Source organism: Antechinus flavipes, chromosome 3 (assembly GCF_016432865.1).
Source record: "Antechinus flavipes isolate AdamAnt ecotype Samford, QLD, Australia chromosome 3, AdamAnt_v2, whole genome shotgun sequence".
In the NCBI taxonomy this organism is placed as follows: Eukaryota; Metazoa; Chordata; class Mammalia; order Dasyuromorphia; family Dasyuridae; genus Antechinus; species Antechinus flavipes.
In genome coordinates this window covers 524,546,758-524,564,644 of record NC_067400.1, presented here as the reverse complement: position 1 = coordinate 524,564,644, position 17,887 = coordinate 524,546,758, and the positions used below count along the sequence as shown (strand labels likewise).

The following is a 17,887-nucleotide window of genomic DNA, read 5'->3' as shown; positions in this document are numbered from 1 at the left end:
ACTTCCCACAGTCCTCTCTCTGGATGCAGATCGCTCTTTCCTTCACAACTCTGTTGGAATTAGCCTGAATTATCTCATTAGTCAATGTGTTTTTTGATATCACTTTGCAAAGACAAAATGTCATTGTCATCCACTTCCTTATGTGAGAGAGCTAACCCAGCTCCCGCTGTAAATGCTTTTACATCAGAAATTGCCAGACTGAAGCTATTACAAGAATTGTTCCGGATGGTGCATTGATTCATGGGCCAGGGTCTGGTTGTGGCATTGATTGGACCACATTTTACTCAGTAGTTTATTTATTTAGCAATTTATCATCATAGAATCTTGGGAGATGAGAGACATATCAGATATGACTATGACACTTCCCTCCTCAGAAATACCCAGTGGCCCCCCTCTTTACCTTTAGGATAAAAATCCAAGGACATAAAAAAACTTTTCTACTCTGGCTCTAGCCTACCTTCCTTTTTCAGATTAGTCCCCTTTCTAGTTGTGTTCCAGCCAAATTTCTCTTCTGTAGTTGCTCCCCAAACTTGGTATACCATCCCTCACATCCCTGCATTTGTCCAAGCTATGAATCATGTTATGGTACCCTTTGCCACACCTCTGCCTTTTAGAATCCATAGATTGCTTCAAGGCTCATAGCACAATCTTGACCTTTTTTTTTAAGTGTGCAAAAGTATCATTAGAGAAAACAAAGTAAAGACTTTTTAAAATTAACAAAGCACTTTTACAACTAAACGCTGGTGATTATTGCTACTACTTCTATCTCACATTTCTAAAATTCATCACTTTACCTAACAAAGCTAGGTAACACCAAGCTTGAAGATCTGAGTTCAAATTGAGCCTCAGACACTTACTAATTTTGTGAGCCTAAATCTTATAGGCCAGAACTCTGAAACAAGGATTCCTAAACAAGTGACTTACTCCCCATTGCATCCAAAAAAGAAAGAAAGAGAAAAAAAATACTTTATTCACAATTTGCTCACAAGAACCCTGTCAGTTAAAAATATCATCCCCCATTTTACAGATGAGAAAACTAAAGATAAGGAAGTGATTTCCCCAATGTTGCCCAGCTCATTAGTACAGAGAGTTCAGCTCTAATTTTTACTCTATGCCTCCTTTCCACACCAGGGATAAGCACTGTTTGCTGGAAGAGGGATGGAGACTGTACTGTTTGTCCTGTCAGTAATGATGAATTTTCTATTTTTAATAAACCGAGGTGAGAGAAGGTCCATCTGGCTAAATCGTGTATCCAGAAACTTTCTTCTCACCCTCCTGTTAGAGATAATGCTGTAGCCTGATTGATTTTTAACACCTGTTTAATCGACTACCAGGCTTCAGTTTGTCCTGTCCAGGGTGATAATGAAGTGGGTGATTGGCTGTTAAGAACCAAGTATTTTTTGTGAAAGGAAAAAAAATGCCTTCTCATTCAGGCACCTTCCAAGAGGAAATGGAAGGCTGTCAGTTTTGGTTAACAAGCATTCCTTTGGGATCAAAGAATTTTCCCATTTAATTGATGAACTTCCTGGCCCAGACAGCAAGTGACATCTCCTGAAGGCAAAACTTGCCTATGTTAATGTTCCATTGAGGACTCGATGGCAATACCTGCACAGAGAGAGAAGGCCTTCAGGAGGTCTTAAGAGTAAAGCAGTTTTATGTGGTCACTTTCTTTATGAGAACTGTTTCTAGGGACCTCAAAGAACATCTAATCTAATCCTCACCCAGGTAAGAAATCTCATCTTCAAATTCTAAAAGCCAGCCTCCAAGCCTAACTTGATTTCCAGTGATGGGGAACTCATTACCTCTGGATTTAGCCCAGCCCATTCTTTGGTTTACTCTCAGGGATAAGATATTATTCCTTATATTAAACTAAATTCTACTTCATAATCATTACTGAACTACAAAGCCAGAGAGAATAAATTGACTCCATTACAACAGGCTACTGAAAGAAATTCTCCCCTTCCCCAAATCTTCTGTAAGTTAAACTTCCCCCAGTTCCTTCAACCTATCCTTGTATGACATAATTTGTAGTTATCATCCTGAATGCCTTCTTTTAATGTATTATAACTTATATATGTCTCTTCTTAAATGTAGTAACCGGAACAGGATTCAACGGCACGAGAGGTATTGCCATTTCCCCCTCAGAAGTAATAAAGATGGGGTAATCCCCTACTACAAATTTTGTTTGTTTGGGGGTTTTATGGCACTATAAATTAGTGATGGCTGACATCAACATGCTCCATTAAGAAGTAGAAACACATACTAAACTAGCAAGGACAATTCATTAAAATAGACTTTTTCAGATATTTCCTCCCCTTTCCTTTCAGTCTTTCTAGCATTTGTATACTAAAATGAACTCATTTTAGCCCTACTATTCACTGCTCCTTCACCATAGTGATCTTTTTCCCCATCAGCAGATCAGAAACCCCAGAGTTTTTCTTATCCCTCCTTACATCCTTCCTACAATAAGACTTTGCTAATATGTATATAGTACTTTAAAGTTTAAAATTTATAAAATTCTTTACAAATATTATCTGATTTGATCCTCACAACAACCCAGGAATTAGGTGCCCTTTTATGTGTGCTCTTATTTCTCCCAATTATCTGAGGTTTTCTTAACTCAAGGTCCAACATCCTATCCACCACATCACTTAGCTAGCCTAGGTATACCTAGATATAGATAGTCAAACAGTGACATTTTTATTTAGTACCTACTATGTGTTAGACATTGGGGCTACACATACAGATAAGGAAACTATCCCTGTGTACAAGATACTTATAAAAGAGTCTGAAAATCCTTTACTTTTGTGTTTGGATATATTACCTCTCTTTGCCTCTGTTTCCTCATATATAAAAAGAAAAAGTTGGACTCAAGGAGCTCTAATATTTTTTCTCCCAATCCTAAATAAGTGACCTTGGGATTCAATGAATATAGAGTCTCTAGTGTTAAAAGAAAGAGCACTGAATTTGGGGTCAGAGCCCCAACATCAAAATCTAGCTTTGCCATTTATCCATGGCCTCTCCCTAGCTTTCAGTTTTCCCATCTCTAAGATGAGTGGAATCAGATAAAATGGAAGTCCCTTCTAGCTCCAGATCTGTCCCAAATATAGGACCTTTAAGTCCAGTGCAGGTAGAAATATCCCCATTTTGTTGACAGGGCAGCTTTTCCACTAAGGTGTAAACTTAGTTCATAGTGGGAATCAGTGGGAGAGCTGGATATGGGACTCCAATCATCTTTTGACCCCCTATAACTCCCATCTCTGCCCTGTTCTCTGAGGGGTGGGAATGGCTTTCTGCAAGGTGGACAGGTGGGCAGGCTCCATCAAAGCACCCCTATGAGCAGCAACCTCTCTTTCTACAACCTCTGTTGGTTCTCAGTTCCCTGAGCCTAGTATGAGATCGACGCCTCTCTGTTTGTGTCACATTTGATGTCCATTCTGAAGCCAGATTTCTCCCTGTAGATTAATGAGCTTTTCCCCGACTCATTAGAGCCAAGCTCCTCCTGCAGCTCTCCATACCTGCCCTGTGGGAGTGAAGGTGTTTCTAAGAATAAACTCAGAAGGTCTCTGTCTCACCAAGAGCTTGTAGGATGGGATTTTTCCTCCCATTTGTTCCGTCCTTTCTCCTTTCTCATGCACAACCTCATATGAAAGGAGCTTTCTCCCTGTCTGGTTGTAGCACTGGCCAAATGCTAATTAACTGTTAAAAATGTCCTCATCAACACACAAAGGCTGTTCTGCTCACTGACAAGCAGCAGCAAGTTCTCAGAATCTTTTTTAAAAGAGTAGGTCTAGAAAACGAAAGCCCCAACTGGTATTTCAAATCAAGCATCTTCCCTGGAGTCCCAATGCAATAGAATTTTGGTAGGGAGTGAGCTTTGCCTTCTGGACAATAGTCACTAGTTTTATTGTGCAGGTGTGTACTCAAGATAGTAAATTAAAAATTATTTTGCAAAAGAAAGGGCAGCCTGAGTATAAAGGAGCTGGGAGCTTCACAACACAGACTCCTTGGTAGTGTAGACTTGCAGAAGCTGGCTAAATACTTCTAAGGTGCAAGATATTCTCATTGACCCCTGAGCTCTGAGTGTAGCACGCTGCACATAGTAGGTGCTCAATAAATATATTCTGTCTTAAGTGACTATGAGTCTGAGACCTGGACTAGAATCCCATTTGTGTCATCGATTCACTGTGACTCTGAGCCTTAGCTTTTTTATATGTAAAGTGGAAATAGCAGTATTCCTTCTATGTACCTCTTAGTAGTCTTGTGACATTCAAATGGCATAAGTTGATCATTAAGGGAAGCTTTTTGTTATGGTAAAGTGCTATTTCACCAGATGAACAGGATGGAGAAAAGAGAATTACAGAGGCAGAGATCAAAAGATCTGGCGGTGAGAGGGACCTCAGAAATCATGTCACCAAGCCTCTCATTTTTCAGATGAGGAAATTAAGTCACATAAGAGTGAAGAACCTTGCTTGTGGTCACACACAAAGGTAGTAACAGAGGCAGAATTTGAACCTAGATTCTCAGATTGATTTTTTTCCCCTTTAAGAAAAGAATATGGGCAGGGACTAAGTTCTGTGCTTTGTTTGGTATGGGGAACTCCTAGGTAAGGGAGCTCCTTCTACTTAAGCAGGTCAGCCCCTCCTCTGCACTTAAAAGCTTTAGAGTATTACCTGTAGACATGGGGAAGTTAAATGTTCAGCTCACATTAAGCAATCCATTATGTCAGAGATGGGACTTGAAATCACATTTTCCTGACTTTGAGACCAACTTTCTATCCATTAAACCACACTATCCCTCTTCTTAAAATAATAATATGAAATTAGGTACAAGTGTGATTTATGTGTTCTCTCTTTTTTTTTTTTTTACTATATAGATTTATGCCCAACTTTCCCAAACCTACATACATACACACACATTTCCCTAGAGTATTACCTTAGGCACTGCCCCAAGCTAACATTTAGAGAATCTATTGATGCATGTGAGACCCCAGAGCTTTCCATGGCTTAAGTGATTTGGAAGAAGTCATGTCAGAGAAGTAGAATCATAAACCTGACACTATCATTCACACACACACACACACACACACACACACACACACACACACACACATACACACACCAGTCTGAAGGCAACTAACTCTAAAGAGCTATAGAATGAAATCTGTTATTCCCCATGTTCACCTCTCTGGTCTCCCAAAGGCAGTATTTCGGCCCTCTGGCATAAATAAAATGGTAGAAAAAATCCCTAATGTTTGCAGTGAAATGGGCATTAAGGACACCAAGAAAAACCATACCAGCCAAACTAGTGTTAAATAGGTTCTCTACCAGAAAACTGACTACCAGACAATTCGAGTTCCCAACAATAGAATAAGCATGAAAATGAGTCTAGGTTTTGTATTAGCAATGAAGGTCTAAAGTGATGGAATCATATTAAAGTCAAATTATTAAATAGAGCCTTGGAAACATATGGTGAACAAAGGACCCTCACATATCAATTGAGTGTATCTGCTTAGCCCCAATCCTACTAGCCCATGTCAGGAGGGATACTGGCCAAATGATAGCAACCAGCATGGTGAGAGCATTGCCATCTAAGGATTGTTGAAGGAGCTGGGGATGTTTAGCCTAGAGAAGAGAAAATTTATTGTTACCTTTAATTATCTGAGAGTCTGTCATGAGAAGAGCGATTAGGCTTTCTCTATTTGGCCCTAGAAGGCACAACAGCAAGTATTAAGTGGAAGCTATCATATAGCAGAATAAGAAATTCCAAGAAGAGCTTTTTTGTAATGATCACTCTCCATAAGTGCTTCCTTGCTCTTGGTCTTGGGCAAAGGCTCGGTGATCACTTGTGAGGATTGTTGTTACGGGAATTTCTGCTCCGATAAGGACTGAGCTAGTATTCTTTGAGGATCCTTCTAATACTGGGATTCTGCAGTTCTAAGTTGACCGATGTAATGAATGGATTTCACTTAAACACCTAAAGCTGCCTTATCTTCAAGGATTACCTGAGCCTAGCTTTCAGGTGACAAACTTATGAACTATTCTTTTGGGGAAGGAAGGACGAGGGGAGAGGGAATCATTTCCAAACACACTGACATTTCATAACCAGTTTCTTACATCTGAGTCACCTGCTAGAATGATGGAAATTATGTCACACTCAATAAAAACAGGAAACATTGACTTAACATTATTTTGAATCTGATGGAATGAATGTTCCTCTTGGAAGCAGGGGGACTAGAATTGATTTGCACTTGAAGCAAAACTGTAACATGGGATTTTTCCCTCCTATTAGGACTTGATTTGTAGTTCTTCCTTTTTTTTTGTTTCCAGCTTTGATTTGGTGACAAATGGTGGGATCTCCATCATTCTGAGGTTTGAGCGAGCACCTTTCATCACTCAAGAGCATACACTCTGGCTCCCATGGGACCGCTTTTTTGTCATGGAGACCATCATCATGCGACATGAGGAGAATGAGATCCCAAGCTGTGACCTCAGCAACTTTGCCCGTCCCAACCCTATCGTCTCTCCATCCCCCCTGACGGCCTTTGCAAGTTCCTGTGCAGAGAAAGGCCCTATTGTTCCTGAAATCCAGGTATGAAACCGTGGCAGATGAGATAGAGGAAGGGTGTTAGTGCTAGAGATTCAAGGCAATTCAGTTCAACAAACATTTATTAAATGTTCCTAGTATTACTAGATGCTGAGGTTATACTATTTTAAAAAATTAAAAAGAAAGAACATGACTTCATTGTGGCAATGATAGGTATGAAATGTCTATTCAGAAGATGCAAAAAGCTAATGAGGGAAAAGGGAAGAGCTTCTGAGTTAGACCATAAGTAATGAGGAGATAGAAAATATTTTCAGTAGGCAATAGTTCCAGAGATGAACATTGAAAGAAAGAAAGGTAGGTAAGGATTCTTAAAGACAGAAATGAGGAAGAGGTAAGATAAAGAATTAAGAGAAATGCAAAAGGTGAAAGATAGCATTTTAAGATCAGAGAACAATTAAGTATGATCCAGGTTGACTAGAATATGGAAGATGAAGAGAAGTCATATGAAATAAGGCTGAAAAGGTTGCAAATATTATGATGAGCCTTGAATTAGGCTGTGGAGAGTTTATTTTAATCCTGAAATCAGTAGTGAGCCATTGAAAGTTTTTGAGAGGGGAATGACATGGATAAAGCTATGCTGAAGGAAGAAAAAGAGAGAGAAAGGATGGAAAAGAGGACAGATAAATTTCAGCAACCACAGTATGCCAAAAACTGGGAGTGCAAATATAAGCAAAAAGAAAAATAGTATCTATCCTCAAGGAGCTTATATTCTAATGGAGATAAAAAGGGAGTGGGCGATGATGAAGGTAATGGTGCAGGCATGTAAGTTTGATGTCCAGAAGCCAGCAACAAGTCCTCTTAAGCCTTTCTTTTTAAGCATAGTAGCTTGGGGATTAGACACATAGGAAAGATGAGAGAACCGTACTATATAATGAGTTTTACAAGTACCATCAATCAAACTGGGTAAATTATAGCATCAGATTTAATTATAACTATAACTATATATATAACCCCCCACATATATAGATATAAAACATTGGTGTGGAGGCCACAGAAAATACCTGTGATGTAGATTTTCAGATTTAGACTATAAAATGGCACTTCAGTCTTCACTTGAGGATCATAGTATCATAAAATGTTAGAGGAGAGGTGACTGCAGAGACAGTTCTAACTTTTTTTCATAGAGGCATTGAATAGAAAATGTGGAAGAGACCACAATCTAAAATATTAGAACACAGAATATTAGGAATGGAAAGGAATTGAGAGCATAACATGATTAGACAGAAAACATAAAGTATTAGCTCCAGAAGAGGTTGTAGAACTACATGTGCGCATGTATGTGTGTGTACATATAAATGTAAATATGTATATATAAATATATGTATACATAAATATATATGTATATATAAAACTACCAATATATAAATAATTTATTTAAAACTGGACCTTCGAGGTCAACTCCAAAGGGAGTTTGGTTCAACTCCCTTTATTTTACAAGTGAGAAATCTGACTCCTAAGGCTACTCACAAGACCTTAGAGATTACTTACTGCTCTCATCCCTTTCATAGGACATAAGTAGCCATTTACACTAAATATCACATTTTCAATTTGTTTTGGCCACATTAGGGGTCATTCACCCTGACCTTCTTTTCCTTCTAAGAATTGATCCAAAGAATCTAAATATTTTAGGCTTAGAAGAAGCCTCAGCAATCCACTAATCCAACATATTCCTAAAAGGAATCCCCATTCTGACATACTCTTCTTCCTGAAGACCTTGAGTGAAAGGGAACTCACTACTTCTCCAGGTAACCTGTTCCAGTTAGATTAGTTCTAATTATTATGAAGTGTTTTCCCGAAATCAAGCATAAATTTGTCTCTTTGTAATTTCTACCTAATCTTCTAGTTCTGTCTCAGGAAACAAACAGAACATGGACTATCCTTCTTTCACACATAGCCTTTCAAACACTTGAACATGGCTATCTTATTTCTCCTAATCTTTTCTCCTCCAAGCCAAATACAAGTTCCTCAAAGTTCATTCAAATGATCCTTTTATGGCATTGACTCCAGAGCCTTCATGATCCTGGCTGCTCTCCTTTACATGCCCTCCAGTTTATCAATGTGGCAGCATTCAAAGCTGCCCAAGGCCATCTGACCCAAACAGAGCACAGAAGGACCTTTTTATTCCTGACATCTATAGTACCCAATGCAGCCCAACATCACACCAACTCTTTGGCTATCAATAATATCACTAAATCATATTGAGATTTCAGCCCACTTTTTTTTTAATTGATCTTCTAGTACCCTTAGAGTTCATGTGATATCCTCCCAGGGCATCCTATTCATTGCTTTAATTATTCTCACAGATTTTAGAATTTATAGAATTTTGAGAATGTAAAGTGTCAGAGCTGTCAAGGGGCAGCTTAAGTATCATAATCAATAGAGCATTGAACCTAGAATCAAGAAGACCTGAGTTCAAATATGACTTCAGAGAGCTATAATTGTATGACCCTGAGCAAGTCATTTAACCTGGTTTATCTCAATTTCTTCATTTGTAAAATGAGTTTTCCTAAAAAGGGAAACTACTTAATTATCTTTGTCAAAAAAAACCCAAATGGGAGTTTTCTGAAATGACTGAACAAAATCTGTAAGAACATACGCATAGGCACAGGATGTTTGGTCCCTTGAGAGCAAGGGACAATGTTCCTTACTCCAAGTAGTTGTACATAGAATGTTGGATTTGGACTAGTAACATCCTTGATTTAAATTCTATCTCAGACAGTGTGGTCTTAGGCAAGCCACTTAACCTTTACAGCTTCAGGTCCCTTATTTGCAAAATATATAGAGTCTTCAGTAAGTTCTTACTCTAAGTCAGGCACTGTGCTGAGCACTAGGGATACAAATACAAGCACAGAAGGCAGATCTTCCCTCAAGGAGATTATATTCTAATAAGGGAATACAGCAATTATGGAGGAACTAGAAAGATGGGAAAGAGGATGGAAATGAAAGGTTAAGGAATAGAAAGATGGGGAAAGGGAGGTTGGAGATGAAAAGTTAGGATGGCAGGAAAGGAAACAGAGAAGGAGAAGGATTTTCTGAAGAGTATAGACTTGGGTGAGGTGAAACCCGTTTAGAATCGAAAGATCTAAAGGATCTTAAGAAATGGGATCCTAGAGAGGGAATCACCAATGAGGAGAAGTCCCAGAATAGAGATTTCTCAGAATAGCAATGCAACAAAATAGACTTGCTGACCGCTGAGATTCTGTTTAGCTTTTACTCTCTCTGCTGCCACAATCCTCCCATTCCAAAGAGCCTCAGACTGCTGTGGGCTCCTGGGAGGCATCTGGGTGACTGACATGAGCTGCCACCATAGGATGTTCTACCTCCTCTTGCAAGTGCATTCTGGGTAATTAGAGCCTATAGCCAGCAATAGCACCCAAAGGAAGGTTATATAAGAACAAAATGCCTGAGTCTGTTTGAGGAGTGACAGTGAGTACCCAGGGAAAGTCAGAAATAGGGGGAAGGGCATCTTCATTGGAACCAATAGTGAAAATTACAGACAGGCATATTTTAGTTGGGTTTAAGGAAAAATAATGAGTCTATTAAAAATAGAATAGATAAAAAAGAAATAGACAATTATATACTGTCTACTATGTGCCACACACATTGCTAAGCATTTTACAAATATCTCACAACAATCCTGAGATAAAGGTGCTGTTATTATCCCAGTTTCACAGTTGAAAAAACTGAGGATAAGGGACTTGACCACAATCTCACAGCTAGTAAAGGTCAGAGATCACATAGCCAGTAAGTTGAGCACAGGTCTTCCTGAGTTCAGGTCCAACACTTTATGTAGTAGATCACTGGCTGCTTCTTGTGAGGTAAAAGTTAGATCCCCCTCTGGTTTACTGTGTCTCAGAAGTGAGAAAAGTGGGATTGTGAAAACTTAATTCAATTTAACCAGCATTTATTAAGTATCTATTATGTGCCAAAGTCTGTGTGCCAGGTGCTAGGGATAGAAAGACAAAATTAAAAATAATCCCTGCCATTAAAAAGCTGAGAAAACAATTATGAATTGAGATAGGTAAATAGCAGCAATTTTGGTGGAGGAGTGCCAACAGTTAGGGAAATCAGGAAAGGTCTCCTGTTAGGAATGACTTCAAATCAAGTGAGGGACCTTAAAAAGTGGCGGTGAAGCAGGAGAGCATCCAGGTATGGGGGGAAAGGGAGAAGCTGCCTATGCAGAGTTACAAGTAAGTAAGTACTGGCAAGCAAGCCAGTCTGGCTGGAACACAGAATGCATTGTGCATTAGGGAGTATGATGGGAAGTGAGGAGGGAGATTGCAAGCCATGTCCTACAAGAGCTCCTCAGAAGAATTGGGGACATTTCACTTTTAAAAGAAAAGACTTGGAGAAAGACATGATCAGTGTCTTCAAATATTTGAAGCATTTGTCACATGGAAGGCACAGATTTACTCTTCTTGTCAACAGAAGGCAGGCTCCAAGCCAAGTCTGTACTCAGTTCAACAGGAGGAGGAAACTCCTCAGGATCAGCATCGTCCAAAGGCCACCTCAGGGAGTAGCGAGTTCCCTGTTGCTGGAGGTCCCGGGATTCTAAGGAGGAAAGTTCTTAGAAACAAACCATATAGTCCAAACAACTCCTTTTTTAAAAGCAGGAAACTCAAGCAGAAAGAGATGTGACTTAAAAAAATTAAAAAACAAAAAAAAAATTTGAAAATAAAGAGATATGACTTACCTGAGATAATGCAGGCAATAAATTGGGCTTTAAACCCAAGGCCTCTGACTCCAAATTCAGTATTTTTAACCTGTTCTCTGTTGCTTCTCAACCAGAGATTGGATTGGAGTATTGTAGAAAATCCTGCCCGAGATTCTTACTACTTACCTGCCTCAGATTCTGGGTTTTGAGGACTTCTCCCCAGCCCCACTCTGAGTATCCCAAGGCTTCAGAAAAGGAAAAGGATTTCTTCTTCAAAGAAGGCTAGAGAGCTCTGTCCTTTAGAAACTCAAAGTATAGCATCCAGGGCTCAGCAGAGGAGGGTCTTCTCTTCCTCCATGAGGAAACACTATGGTATAAAGTTTTTCCTAGTGTGTAAGGGAAAGAGCTGGGGGTTTCAGTGGATTACAAGCTCAGTATAAATCAAAGGTGTTGCATAGTAGCCCAAAAGAGCTAATTCACAAGCTTAAGCTTCATTTAGAGAGGCACACAAAGGATGGAGAACATACCATGTTCCACTGCTCTGCTCAAACTATACCTGCAGTATTGTGTTCAATTCTGGAGCCATATTTTAGAAAGAATGTAAGTTAACTAATACAAGTCCAGAGGAAGGGAACCAAAATGCTGTGGGGCTTTGAGGATCATACAAGGATCTGCTGGTAAATATTTAACAACCAATTTTCCGAGGAGGGGGGAAATATTCTCACAGCACTTTTTAGTTTAATCTTCATTATTAGCATTTTCTCCCAACACTTTCTTTAGTCTAGACAGTCAATAAAACAATAAGTCAAGCTATGATGTAAAGCATTTGTCAATTTTAGAGGTGTAAATCCTGACACTGAAAATTTAACAGATGACTCACAAAAGTCAGTAGGAACTGGCTTCAGCATATCCCTAGGATTATATCCCTAGGAGTTAAAGATTTTGGTTCTCAACACTTAGAGGAAAAATGATGACTCTTGTCAGATATTTAAAGGACTTACCATATAGAAAAAGAACCAGACTCATTCTATGTGAAACTAGGAGGAAGAGCTGAGAATCATGGACAGAAATTTTGCAGAGGCTTTAGATTAGAACTTTAATATAATTTTTTTAATAACTTCCTTGGAACAGGTAGATGGCACAGTGGGTAGAGCACCAGCCCTGAAGTCGGGAGGACCTGAGTTCAAATGTGGTCTCAGATGCTTAACACTTCCTAGCTATGTGACCCTGGCAAGTCACTTAACCCCAATTGCCTTAGCACACACACACACACACACACACACACACACACACACACACACACACACACAAATAATAACTCTCTCCAGATATTTAAAGAACTTATATGGGAAAAGAACCAGACTCATTCTATGGGAAACTAGAAGGAAGAGCTGAGAGTCATGGGCAGAAGTTATACAGAGGCTTTAGATTAGAACTTGATGTAATTTATAAAAAAAAAAAAAAAACCTCTCTTCAAGTATTTAAAGGTCTTATCATATGAAAAAAGAACCAGACTCATTCTATGGGAAATTAGAAAGAAGAGCTGAGAGTCATGGGCAAAAGGTATACAGAGCCTTTAAATTAGAACTTGATGTAGTTTTTTTTAAAAATAACTCTTCAAGTATTTAAAGGACTTATCATATGGGAAAAGAACCAGACTCATTCTATGGGAAACTAGAAGGAAGAGCTGAGAGTCATGGGAAGTTATACAGATGATTTAGATTAGAAGTTGATGTAATTTTTAAAAAAACTTTCCCAAAATTAGATCTATCCACAAGTAGAATCATCTGTCCAGGGATACTCCATCATTAGACTTCTCAGAGGCTGCACAACCAGTTTTAGAGTTGGAGCTGTAAGTGGGAATCTTGGGTTGATTTCTGCGGTTCCTCAAGGAGCAAGGGATAGAATTCTTGGACATAATATCAAGGAGACCTCACTTAAATTCTGCCTGAGACTCACTTCTTATGCCACCATGGACAAAGCTTCATCTATATAGTGGGACTAAGAATAGCTGTAAAATCTACTTTTAGGGCCTGTTAAGTTAAAAATGATATAATGTATATAAAGATTACATAAAATATATAAAGTTCATATAATGAATATAAAATTTACAAACTTTAAAGCATTGTGTTGACATTAGTTATTATTATCCTATTATGGTAGAAATTTTACGGTTCTCCATTTTGCTCTTCATCTGAAAGTTGTATGGGAAGTAGTTGTAGGTAGCTTTGAAAGGAAATAATTGGAGAATACTCCATTCATTCAATTCAGTGACATGTACTAAGCAGAGAATCCTATGCTGGGCACTGAGGGAGACAGAGAGAGTTTGGTTAAGACATTTCCTGCCTTCTAAGGGATACATGGGAATTAGCCAGAAATCAAAATTCCTTCATCCAGCACACCTCAGACTTGTTGAATTTCTTCTTAGAGCATTCCTGTCCCCAAACCTGATTCTGATGGCAGGCACGGCAACCTGGGGGACGTGGGGAGTCGAGGAGCAGGTACCTAACGAGAAATCTGCCTGTGCTCCCCTAACCTGTCGAATCAACCCCCTGACAACATGCATGTTAATGGATTGCCCGAGTTCACAGAGCACTGCCTTTATACATTTATGCGTGTCTATTTTATGCCCCACTAAGCAAACACATTTCTCTGTATGTGCTGTGTCACATTGATCCAGATGACAGCACCCAAGAGCAGAATGGAGCCATTTTTAAATCCATGGAGTGCCCCCCCAGATTCCCTCCCATTTAGAGTATTCATCACGTATCTCCTTCTAGTCTGTACTACCAGGCTGACCTTTCTTAGGAGATGGCAGTCAATAGAGCCAGATCTTGCCAGGGAACAGTCATTTGTTACCCTGTTCTTGCCAGGAGAGCTAGTTTTTCCCAGTGGCTGGGACTTTCAGCTCCATTAGGTTAAAAGATCACACCCCCTTCCCCACTGCTGCTCCCCTACAAAGCAAAGCAGCTGGTGACTGCCTGAACCCCACTCTTAGCATCGCTTGTTACTAGGCTCATAAAATATATTAAAATAAATTCTAGAGTTTTCCCAGTCCTATCATTTCTCACCCTTTGCAAGCACCAAGAGATGTAAATTGAAAAGGGTACATTAGAGAAAGTAAATATTTATGAGAGCAATGGGATGATGTTCTTACACGGTGATTCACCCAGCTGTCGAACCTCAAGCTGCTTGGAATAGCTGGCACTTGGAAGGATTGCTTTGACTTAAGTCCATTCATTCGTTCAAAGAAATCTTTATTAAGCACCTACTATATATGAACCTAGTGATGGGATCTTGAACAGAGACATCACGTGTTGTTTTGTCAAGTTTTTAGTCATGTTTGATTCTTTCTGACCCCATTTGGAATTTTCTTCACAGAGACACTGGACTGATTTGCCATTTCCTTCTCTATGAGGAAACTGAGGCAAACAAGGTCACACAGTAATATTTGAAATTAAGTCTTCTTGACTCTAGGCCCTACACTATATTCACTGTGCCATCTAGATGCCCAGGGACATTATGGTGGAGTGAAAAAACAGGAAACATAGAATGGGAAGTGTCAGTTTGAGTCTAGATTCTTCTTTTTATCAGTAGTGAAGTAACCTTGGACAAGTTAAGGCAGTTAAGTAGTGTAATGTTTAAAGCATGGGATTTAGAGCCAAGAATACCCGAGTTCAAATTTTGTCCTTATTAGCTGTGTGATCCTGAGCAAGTCACTTAGCCCTGACTGCCAAAAGAAAAAAAAAAAAAAAAAAGGAGAAAAGGCAGTCTGAATTCAAATCTGGCCTCAGATATTTACTAACTGCGTGATCCTGAGCAATGATTGACACATAGTCCCTAGCCTCAGAATTTAATAAGTGTATATCACACATATTAGAATAAACTGGTTGTATTTTCCTCTAGTTGTCTGCACACAATCGCTCTACCAGATTATAATCTTTTTCAAGGAAAAGATTGTGTCTTATTTCATCTTTATATCTCCCCCAGCACAAGACTTTGTACACAATAAGTATTTAGTAAGTGACATGTTCAGGATCACACAACTAGTAAATATCTGGGGCCAGATTTGAATTCAGACTGCCTTTTCTACTCAGTAAGTCTTAACTTACTTAACCCTAATTGCCTCAGTTTCCTTAGCTATAAAATGAGGATAATAATAGCACCTACCTCTAAGGATCAAATGAAATAAAATTCATAAAGCACTTGGCATATAGTAAGTGCTATTTAAAGGTGGCTATCTTCATCCTCATTCATTCATTCATTTCTCTGAATAGTTTCATCATCTATGAAATGAGGATAATATTTTTTCACTACTTACCTCACAAGATTGTTCTGTGCTAAGTATTTTATAAAATAGGTAACACAATAGAAAGGTATTATGATTTACACATAGTCCCTAACTTCAGAATTTAATAAGTGTATGTCACACAGATTAGAATAAACTGGTTGTATTTTCCTCCAGTAGTCTGCACACAATCCCTCTACCAAAATGTAATCTTTTTCTAGGAAAGGATTGTGTCTTATTTCATCCTTATATCTCCTCCAGCATAAGACTTTGTATACAATAAGTATTTAGTAAATATTTTAAGAATAATAATTAATAATGCTATTCATAGCATAATTTCTTCTACTAATATATATATGTATATATATATACTTTCTTAATTTGATAATTTGTTGTTATATGTTTTGAATCCTTGTTGATGTTCTTCTGGATATATGACAATGCTTTCTTTTGTTTTATTTTATTTTAATTTGTATTCCTTTTCCATTTTTATTTTTTCTTATTCAGTTTTTTAAGATAAAATAAATTTTAAAAAATAATCCTATTCATAACCCCACCACCATTTATCTAGGAAAGCATTTTCCTCTCTCTCTTCTTTTTGCATGAATATAGAATCAAAGATTCTTCTAGTTGGAAGGGACCTCAGAGTTTCCTGAAGGAAGAATTCTTTCCCTCACCAGCCATTGCTTGAAGATAATAACAATAATTGTTTATATAGTCCTGTGGGCAGAGTGACTAGAGTGCTGGGCCTGAAGTCAAGAAGAATCAAATTCAAATCCAGCTTCAGATACTTATTAGCTATGTGACCCTGAGCCAGTCACTTATCTCTGTTTGCCTCAGTCTCTTCATCTGTAAAATGAACTGGAGAAGGAAATGGCAAATGACACCAATGTCTTTGCCAAGAAAACCCCAAACAGAGACACAAGGAGTCAGACACAACTAAACAACAACAATATAGTTCTTTATTGTTTAAAGCATACTTCTTTCACAATAACCTTGAGTTCAAGAGAGCAATGAATGTTATTCCCATTTTACAGACAAAGAAACTGAGGCTCAGTTTAGTAAATGGCTTACTTGCTCAAGGAAGATAAATGAATGCATGAGTGAATAAATACATAAAAGAATTAAAACATACTTTGCATTTAGATAGGGGAAAACAGGTAGGGGGATCAGCTACGATGCCACAGAAAAGTAGAGATGAGTTGGAGGTGAGCCAGCCATAGCAAAAGTATGGAAACAGGAAATGAAGAGCATAATATCATAGATCTGGAGCTGAAGACCTGAAACCTCATTTAGGAGATGGGTTCCTATAGCAGTCTGATAAAACCTATGGACCCCTTTTCAGAATCATATTTTTAACTCGCTGAAGGACATGCTAAATGAATTTCAGGTGGAGGTTAGTAAAAAGAAACATGTAATTTTTTTCCCATCCAACTTCACACATCAAATCCCATCCCCAACCTGGAAATTTATCCCCAGACATTACTAAGTCAAGAATCTAGGATCCAGATCTCATCTAGACCAAATATTTCATTTTACAAATGGGGAAAAACAAGTCCTAGAAAGCTGAAGTGACCTATACAATATCTATGAGACAGTGAATAGTATAGTCAATTTGACTGGAACACAGTATTATGAGAAAAAGCTGAAAAAAAATCTAGTGGCTCCATATTCTGGAGGTCTCTGAATCATGATGATCAGGGCAGGATTAGAATGAGAGACATTTTATTTCGCCCTGTGGGTTCTATGAATGCACAGCTGTCATTGAAATACTGGAAATCACTGAGCTTAAACCCAAATGTAAGCTCCCCGAGGACCAGAACTAGTTTGGGCATCATCTATCCTGCCATGCCTAGCCCCGTGCCCACACCATGGTAGTTGTTTAATAAATGCTTTTATTTTAATGGAATTGAATGCAGATTTGAGTCTTCTGTAAATGCACCATTTTTTTAGTGTCTGCATTGACCCTACCATGATTTAGCATTCCCTCCTTAAAACTGAGCTCAGAGCAGCAAGCCGCGAAACATTCAGTCACTTAAATGTGTGCTGGCAGCCTCACATTAATTTAAAATTTCCATCTTGGAAGAACTGATGGAAATCTTTTTCTTTATGGCCTCAACATCCATTGTATTTATTTTTACTAGTGTCTAGTTCACAAAACACATTGTAACATTGTACCACACTGTTAGAATACTGAAGAATTTGGTCACTGTATTCTTATTAAAGTTTCAGAGCTCAGGACTAACTTTAACCCTGTGCTGTCATCTTGCCATCCTTGTCTGCATCAGCTGGTAAATTGGCCACATCGCCATGGCAGAATTTGCAAACTCTCTCTCTTC

General features: G+C 38.6%; 1 protein-coding gene across 1 annotated transcript in view; it reads left to right on the top strand.

Moving 5' to 3' along the window:
* Nucleotides 1-17,887, top strand: part of TENM4 (teneurin transmembrane protein 4) — a 1,176,249-nt gene that overhangs the window by 1,072,916 nt on the left and 85,446 nt on the right. Inside the window, exon 20 of the mRNA XM_051987214.1 lies at nt 6,330-6,591. Within this exon, the coding sequence (XP_051843174.1) occupies nt 6,330-6,591 (262 nt within the window). The remainder of the gene's footprint in view (nt 1-6,329; nt 6,592-17,887) is intronic.